At 38.1% G+C, this 9323-nt stretch overlaps 2 protein-coding genes across 2 annotated transcripts; one reads left to right on the top strand and one right to left on the bottom strand.

Moving 5' to 3' along the window:
- Positions 1–367: 367 nt before the first annotated feature.
- On the top strand, positions 368–3210 carry LOC306995625 (uncharacterized protein; the record flags this gene model as incomplete). The annotated part of the gene is made up of 4 exons (XM_079607381.1): positions 368–401; positions 691–831; positions 2295–2433; positions 3081–3210. The coding sequence occupies 4 exons, from the start codon at positions 368–370 to the stop codon at positions 3208–3210; spliced, it is 444 nt and encodes a 147-aa protein (XP_079463507.1).
- A 283-nt stretch (positions 3211–3493) lies between these two features.
- On the bottom strand, positions 3494–6348 carry LOC306995063 (serine/threonine-protein kinase pim-1-like). The gene is made up of 5 exons (XM_079606287.1): positions 5898–6348; positions 5084–5229; positions 4563–4941; positions 4201–4377; positions 3494–4082 (listed from the first exon to the last, which is right to left on the bottom strand). The coding sequence occupies exons 2-5, from the start codon at positions 5135–5137 to the stop codon at positions 3943–3945; spliced, it is 750 nt and encodes a 249-aa protein (XP_079462413.1). The 5' UTR covers positions 5138–5229; positions 5898–6348; the 3' UTR covers positions 3494–3942.
- Between the last annotated feature and the right edge of the window lie 2975 nt (positions 6349–9323).

Below are 9323 nucleotides of genomic sequence, written 5' to 3'. Positions count from 1 at the left end.
TGTACTGGTAAGCACAATTTGATACGTAAATGAAAAGTTAATTTAGCCAGCAAATCTTAAAAAAAAAACCCAGCTTGACAATTAACGTTACATACAAACTCATTATAGAAAATGTTTTGTTTGTTCATATTTCTACCATACTTATCTTTTTGAGCTGAGTTGAATGAGTGAGAAAAAACAAACAAATTGTCATCGAGTCGACGCAATAAACACTGAATAGTAACGTTAAATCTTTATGAGAAACCAGACCCCCCAATACTGCTGATATACATATAAAAGATTAATTAATAGTAATAATTTTTATTTTTTATTTTTTACACAATAATATTGTTACACCTCTCAGACAGTGTGAGGAGTGTGTGTCAAGATGTGGAGGAATCAAAACCAGAAACCAAACGCAGGTAACGTTAGGATTTACTGTCACATAATTAATTCCTATGTTAACTTACTTGGTTGGAAATAACGTTAACGTTACCTAAAATAAGAGTTGGGTCAGTCTATGTCTTCCATACTATCCAGATAATCAAATTACTTGCCATGTATTATTTCCAGAGAGCTCCTTGTATATAAATCTGGCTAATAATTGAAAAACTGCTAATTTGTTAATACATCACTTTGCTGCAGTTAGTGTTATTCAGGTTGCTGGAGCCTGAAATCAAAGCAGACTTTTGTCTCTCTGTGTTTCTGCAGGCTGTCTCTCCGTGCCTCTGTTTAATCAAAGGAAGAGGAGCAGGCTGCCTTTGACATCTAATCCCTCTGAGAGTGAGCTCTTCACTGCCAACCACTACAATGAGAGACAATCCTCCTCCTCCTCCTCTTCTGCTCTTCCCAGTATGTGTTTCCACTGCGTCAGTCTCGTATCGAATGCTGAATAAACATGTACCAAGTTCTGATGCAGCACACAATGCATCAGATGTTCTTCCTATTCATTTTCCAACTCAATATATTCTGTCATTATGTTACACTATAATACACTGAATAATCTTTGTCATGTAACTTTAATTTGTGCAGCATTATAAAGTGGTTTCAAGTTAAATAAGTTATACAGTGTACAGAAAACAATCAATAGACAGATCATCATAGATTATATTTACAGATCATGTCAAGTCAATTTTATTATAGCGCCGTTCACTCTGTTTCAAAGGATCTTTACAGAAAGTCATGATGTTAATTTTGCACATTTAAATTTGCTCATTTTGCAGTTAAGAGATAGTCGATATGATAGTGTTTCATACAATCAAGCATTTGAGATTTTCTATATAATATATATCGCTTTTTGTGAGTACTGTATGAATGCGGATAAAGCCAGATATATTTATCAGGGTTTCTGTGGGTATTAAAAAGTCTTAATTTGCTCTTGCTCAAATTAAGGCTTTAAATAAGAGCTAAAAGTCTTAAATTCATAAAGTTGTGGCATTAAATGTTGCATGCATTTGCAAAAATGTGCTTCCTCAGTATTTTTTATCCTGTTTTCTAATACGAATATCTAAATATCTTTAAATGAAGATGCATTTACTTGAGATGCAAATGTAAAATAAAGTCTTAAAAAACTGAACAAAATGAAGCAAGTTTATGCTTAACTTTTGTGTGAAAACTTACCTTTGAATTACAGTAAGTTTTTCTGAGCCCACAGGCACATATTTGTTCTTGTTTTAATCATAAACTCACTTCATTTTGATCAATTTCACAGAGAACCAGACTTCATATTTTATGCAATTTTGTATCTCCAGTAATCTTCAGACATTTGCACTAGAAAACAAGACAAAATTCCTGAGGAAGAACATCACTTTTTTGCAGAAGGTACACTAAAAGTTATTTCCATATTCTAGTGGCTGAGAGCAGAGCGATTCAATCTTTGTGTGTAAAAAAAAAAAGTAATGGATATCTGTTGGAAGTGTTGCTAATACAACTCAATGTGTTTCACCCTAGACATTTACATTTAGAGAACATATTGACATATCGAGTTCCCTTCCATTTATTCCTTAATTTTTCTTTACTTGGTCTTATGGTCTTAAATATCTTAAAAAGTCTTAAAATTGGCCTGCAGAAACCCTGATTTATAGTAGTTGCAATTTAATATAATACATTCATTATTGGGTGATATGGAAATCTGTGAGGTTTCACACTGAAAGTTATGAGCTCTGCAAGGTTTTGTTCAATTTATAGCAATTTGGTGTTATAAATTAGTGAGTGACGAGCCTAATTACAGTCCGCTTGTTTGCAGACAAAGCTTATGTCTTTCATGATCATGTCTTATAAAATATAACCCTAGAGTTTTTTGTTGTTGTTTTTAGCTTTAGGTCAGAGTGGTCAATGGAACCAGCAAGCCTATCGTTCACCTCAGCAAGCCAGCATGAGATCTGCTGCTTCACCTGGTGTGGCAGGACGAGGATATGCACCTTTACCTCACCCAAAAAAACCTGTCTATGCCCGGTACTCAACTGATACTCATATATGAAATAAGACTACACACCCAGAAAGATCTTGAAGCTGCTAGGTCCGAATATGTGCACTATTTCTTCAGAAACGCAATATTGTTAGATCAGTTGCCTTTCATAATTTGAAACTGTAACACCAACATGAATGAAAATACCAAAATAAGATATTTTGGAGCTATTTTTAGGAAGTCTTAGGAATTACTTTCATTCCTTAGCAAACACTTAAACTACATTAGTAAACATGAACTAACAATGAACAATTCTTAAAAATTATTTATTAATCCTAATTTATGTTAATTTCAACATTTATTTATACATTAAAATCAAAAGTTGTATCTATTAATATTATTTAATAGACCTGAGCTAACAATGCTTTAACAAAATTATTTAGTACTGTACATAAGAAAAATGTATTGCTCATGTTAGTAATGCATTAACTAATGTTAACTAATAGGACCTGATTGTAAAGTGTTACCCATTAGCCCTACAGTACGTAGTCAAGTTGATTCACTTGCATTAAATAATATTTTTAAGGTGAATACCATTTTGTTCTCATCTTACTGCATTAAGCACATTTTATTTGTTATCCTGCAAAAGATTTTTGACAGTATATTTTGTATTTTTTCACCGTTTTAACTCCAGGTCACAGACAGAGCAACAAAGGCCTCCAGTGAGACAGGATTCATTGCCAGCATTTGGATCCCAGCTTCATGGTGGCTTTCCAAGCAGCAGCTCAGCGTCGTTCTTACGCCGGAATGAGAGTAGTTCCTAGCCATATAGGCTTGGAAAATCGCAACTTTTCATTTTCCGTCGATCTTAGTACACGGTTTAACTACAGAAGAGTCAAGTTTTAAATAGGAAAAATATTGAAACTCGTTGGTCATTTTGAAAGAAATGCTACTGGACTCATCAGAATCAATGATCTATGCTAAGCTATGCTAAAAGTGGTAGCGTCAGACCCGGAGTTCGGCTGAATGGATTCAAAAACGGTAAAACTCAACTGTTTAACTCTGGGGGAGTTGTAAAATGAGCCTATTTCCAAAAAAAGTGGAATATCCCTTTAATGTCTCTAGAACTGAAGCATAATAGGAATGGTTAATGTTTCCAAATTATCACATTTCCCTGATAAAACAACACAGTGTTTATTTTCAGAAACATTTTGTTTTTAATGTGGCACACAGGTGTATATATAAATTGGCTGGAACTTCTTTGGCAACTGTGGCATGAACCTCTGCACCATTGGGAGGAAACGTGGTCATGTCAGGAACCTCTGGGAAGCTTAGCAACCTGAGCTTATTTGACACGGAGCTCTAGAACCGTAGCAGGGACTGGAGTTGCAGCAGAATGAACCTTCACTGTGATTTCTGTGGAGCCTCAGCAGGTTTTGGAGCAGCAGTGACCGGAAACTTTATGGCTGTCTTCACTGGGAATTCTGCAGAAGCCCTGAGAAAGAGAGCTGTGTGAAACACCCTCTCTGGGACCCGGATTCCAGTGGTAGAAACTTCTAGGGCGACAGTGCGAGGAACTTGTGGGACGGGCTGAACAGAGAGCTCTGGGTGACTCCAGATGGACATCTCATCTCATCCAGATGGAGTCTCCGCTTTGGGTCGCTCTTAAGGCAACCTTGAATAAAGCGGCAGCATTCTGTGCAGAAAGATTGAGAGTTGTGTAATTATTTCCTTCAACTTTACACTTGCTCTCTAAGCTGTAAAAATGGGAAGGATTTCTGCATTATCCATAAGAACATCTTTTTTGTTCTTACCATCTGAGAAGCCCGGCCGGAACCAGACATCAGGGTCCATCAAAGCGATATCTCTGCTGTCTGGGAAACGGCGGATGATCATGGCAAACAGCAGCACCCCCAGCGACCACACCGTTGCCTGCTTCCCATAGTACTTGCCCTTCTCAAAGTACTCGGGAGGGCAATACCTTGCTGTGCCTGAATATAGGAGTTTGTCACATGTGTAAGCTTGCTTTTTCTCACTTGAACTGAAATGGCATTTAATTTTATTTAAATGTATATTTAAAATATCTCACTGTGTTATGTCTGATTAAGACATGGCGTAACTGGTCACTAGAGTTTAAATCCTAAAATATACTGTATGTTTTTAAGATAACGCATACCAGAGTAGTTTTTGTCGGATGAGCTTTTCATGAGATCACCGCAGCCGAAATCGATCAATTTGACCTCCAGGATCTCTGTGTTGACCAGGAGGTTTAGCATTTTTATGTCTCGATGTAGCACACCCCTCAAACAGCACAGGGCAGCTCCGTCAATCACCTGCCACATGAAGTGACGGGCCAATTTCTCACTGAAGCGGCCTCCGTAATGCACCCAAAAGATGTGCATGTCCATGCAGGGTGAGGGCCGTTCTAAGACCATGATGTACTGGTCGAGATGGTCCTCCCAGTCCAGCACCTTTATAATATGGCGACAGCGTGGGCCTTCATTGGCCATTACTGTCAGGGCCACCTCAAGTGGAACTGGTTTGGGATGGTCAGGCTAGAAGAATGACAGTTTTTATTATTGTTAGATATAGGATTGGTTTCTCAAATAAGGATTTAGCCCAGTCTGTCTATCTATTGAAATATTACACTCTGTGATTTGTTATAAATTGCAAATATAGAGAGCACAGTATACGTACAAGGCTGATGTATCGCTCGTTCTTGGTCTTCGCTATGAATTTCACAGCTACCATGAGGCCGTCCTTGCAACGGGTTCCTTCAAAGACAGTGCCAAATGCTCCTTCCCCCAATTTCTTGCCAATGGCGTATTTCCAGCAAATGTGATCTATTAAAACACAATTATTTGTATTTGTTTACGGTTTAATGAAGCAGTGTGCTGCAGCGAAGGCCATACCTTCCTTCTAATGGAATATTAATCAGGAAATATATTTGTAGTATTTTTACTTTTAAAAATTAATTTGTCGCATGACTATTTACAGTAAGTGCAAAAAAAAGGCAAATGTTGATTTAAAATTATGGAGGAAAAAAAAACTAAAAGAAACCTTACAGCAGAAACAGCTGCATTATTTAAAACGTACGTATGCTTTTCTTTATACATATTCACTTTCAATAATAATAATAATTTGTTGTGTGATGACGGGTGCTAAGATGACGTCATCATTGCCGAAGTCATCATTACTAACTGTTTATGGGCTTATGTTTTTTTTTACATTTGTTATTTATGGTTTTGTGTTTCTGTTGACTATGGTGCAGTCCCTTAGGTTCATTATTCTATAACATTCATTTATAATAAGTTTAAGATATGCTTATCATATCTAAGATATGAGTTGATTGCAGATAGGTGCACATATCAGCCGCCATCACAACATGTTATGTCTACTGTCGTTTCCCTTTGTTTTTTCTCATTAACCACACAGAGACAAGTTTTTAGTTATGCATTTTTGTTATTTAATATTTAAAATCTGTATTTATTCCTACATGCTGTCTACTCACCATTTCCTGTTCTTGTGACTCCTTAAAGGAGGGGGTGGGATCACAGCTTCCTTTTTCTTGTGTCGGGTTAAACCATTTCTATTAATAGGGAAGGGAACTTAACCCTTGGTAATGTTGGCATGGAGAAATGTCTTATGGTGTTTACATTTAGTTTAAGTTGCTGAATGAGTTTATTTTAATAATTTTTGGAATAGTTAATGGTCATGTTTAGGCTACAAAGGTTTTTAGTATTGATGCCCCTGCAGTTGGTACGGTTTTGAGTGTAATGAGCCTGCCCTAGGCTATATAAGACGGTCTAAACTGAACCTTGGGAAGGTAAAGATGGGGTCAAATTGCTGAATATATTCATGAAGATTTTGCTGTCTGTTGCAATTTGTTTTCCTTTGTTTGTTGATACATCAAAGTTTGCACTGAGTCAAGTGTATATTTATTTTGGTTTCATTTTGTAAATAAAAATACTCTTTGGATGATATCTGAGTCCTGAGCCTATCTACCACCTCCCCTTGATCTCCACGAGACACGTTATGACATGTTACATTTATATAGCGCTTTTTCTGAGTTTTTCTCAAAGCTCTTTACATATGGAAGGGGGGAATCTCCTCAACCACCACCAATGTGCAGCATCCACCTGGATGATGCGACGGCAGCCATATTGCGCCAGAACGCCCACCACACACCAGCTTACAGGTGGAGAGGAGACAGTGATGAATCCAATCAGTATAGGAGGATGATTAGGAGGCCATGATGGACAGAGGCCAAGGGGCAAATTTGGCCAGGATGCCAGGGTTACACCCCTACTCTTTTTCGAAGGACATCCTGGGATTTTTAATGACCACAGAGAGTCAGGACCTCGGTTTAACAAGTAGGCTATACTTCCCATAACTTTGCCCAATTTCATTGCAATAATTGTAATAATACAAAAATTATTTAGAATTTTAATCAAAAACATAAATTACTGAACAAATACATAACATGGCCTAACAATAAAACATAATAAATGTGAGTAGATGTGTGTCAGTCACTGCTAACAATTAACCATTTGTGTCATTGGGCATTTTTCTCAGAACGCTCTTGTAAGAGATTTTAATCTAAATGAGATGTTTCCTGGTTAAATAAAATAAGTAATACATAAAAACCACAAGACCCAAACGGACAACAGTGGTTATATATATTAAATATATTGTATGATATGATCGAAATTCAGGGGTGGTTTCTTCATTAGGGCGATTGGGCAACGCACCACCAAAGTGTAAAAGGAACTTTTTCAATCACATTCGCATTCAACCACAGAATTACGCTTGCAGCAGTCACTGTTGTTCTGCCTCTGGATATAGTCCAATCAGCGTCACCTTCTGTGGAGTACCACCGCTTTTTGGGCGATTTCACTCTGGCCGAGAATCGCCCAGAGCGTTCCCATAGACTTCCATACAAAGATTATTAGGAGTTCAAGCATGAAATGCTGAAACCCTATTGTAATTGTAAGGATTTGTAAAACTGATCGTGCAGGCCAAACCGTAAGGCCTAGAGACTTGAAACCTGGCCAGATGGTAGGCCTCAATTTGGGGAGAACCTATCAGAGTATGACCCCGATTGGCCCATGGGTGGCGCTACCACAACCAAAAATACTAAATTGCTCATAACTCCTAGACCGTTTTAGACTCAAGGTTTTTACACAACTGTGATCCTTGGCTCAAGACGGACAAAATGTATATCTCCAAAAAAGGTCTCATGTTGTGAGATGCACACAGAGTGACTTTCTATTGCATGTGAAAAGATGGATGCTAAAGTTTGAGCTGACTCACAAATGTACTTGTGTGAGTAGTAATTCAGCACTTGCAGGCTGTTCGGTAGATTAATGTCCTTATTCCTTTATATCCGCGGGACTCGCGTGTGGCGCTGCTATCTGTCTCTCATTAGCAATCGCGCCCTGCTTCATACCACAGTCATGATAAAAACATCAATGCATTCACTCATCCATAAACATTATTAGATCCATCAGCTTTATGACAAGTTCCATAATTCCGCTGGAATTTTGCGTCATCAAGCTACGCCTTTGTAATTGTTAGAGGTTAGCGACCCCTAGCAGCGAAAAAAATTACATATAGCCTTAATGTCTTTGCTACTGACGATGATTTAATCATACAAATCACCGCAAATTACTTTACATTAGTGCTTGAATTTCACTCTTAAATCTGTACGAACCCTGAGTCCCTCCAGGGCTGGATTTGAGGAACCCTGCTAAAAAGTATCTGAATTCCCAATAGGATCCAAATTGTAAATATTTAAATTGGATTCTTTCTTAATTTGCCTATTTCAGATGTTCTGAGCTCAGGAGATCACAGCAGATGCTGCTTCACTCCAACCTCAACACCTACCTGTCTGAAAACTGCAGCGGTGACGTGTGTATTCTGTCTGCTGTGCAGTGGATCAATGAAAATGCACAAGCATATATCAGTAAAAGTGCTCCTGTCCGCGATCCCAAGAAGGGATGTTTCAATGAAGTCAAAAGAGACCTTCACTAGACTCTGGATCTGCAGCCATCATATCTACAATAAGATGAAGAGGAAGAACATTCTGGAAAGGAGCTGAACCTTTTGGGTTCAGTATGCCGGGAAAGCATGGAATTGTGTGTGTGAAGAGCTTTAGCCAATAACTGACAGGTCTGAAGAGCTTCAGCCAATAACAGCCAATTCTCTAAAATATGAGCATGTTCCATTCCAGTTTAAGTTTTAAGGGAGTAAAGCCTGTTTATGCCATTAAGAAAAAAATGAAATTCTGTCAAATATATTTTGTTTTAAAGAAATGTTCATTTAAAAGCAGCGCTCGCTCATTCATCAGTGTATTATAGCTACCAGAGATGCGCGCATCAACCACCGTTGAAGGTGATGATAATCAATTTATCCTCACGCATTACTACAACACATAACCTAAGAATAATAGTAATTTGACCATCGGGTGCGGATACTTAAATCAGAGAAAAATTATTGGTGCGGGTGGATGATTTGTTTTTGGCTGTGGATTCGGGTGACGTTGGAGCTCATCCGTACATCTCTAATTATCCGGTGTTTTTTTACTTTCCGCTCTATTTTCAAAGGTCAGCAAAACATTGGTCTTGTAAAGCGGAGAAAAACTCTACTGTGTAGAGAATTCGTCCTCCATCGCGCCATTGATAAGTTGATCACAGTTATCTGAGTTGACGCCCCCTTTTTACTGACGTACGACTCGCATTTACTGGCGAATATCCGATTTGTATGCTTTCATGGCACACGCAATTGCACGTATCCGATTCATATCCAATTTATTTCCACATATGAGTGAGGCCTGAAACCGATCCGAGAAAACCGGAATCCATGTGCTTTCTTCCTGCTTACACGTTCGCCGGTCATATCCGATCTGTGCCACATGAGAGGTAAAAATCGGAATTGG

This window comes from Phoxinus phoxinus (genome assembly GCF_949152265.1).
Source record: "Phoxinus phoxinus genome assembly, chromosome: 3".
Lineage (NCBI taxonomy): Eukaryota > Metazoa > Chordata > Actinopteri > Cypriniformes > Leuciscidae > Phoxinus > Phoxinus phoxinus.
The sequence above is the reverse complement of the archived record's forward strand: the minus strand, read 5'-3'. Positions and strand labels throughout refer to the sequence as shown.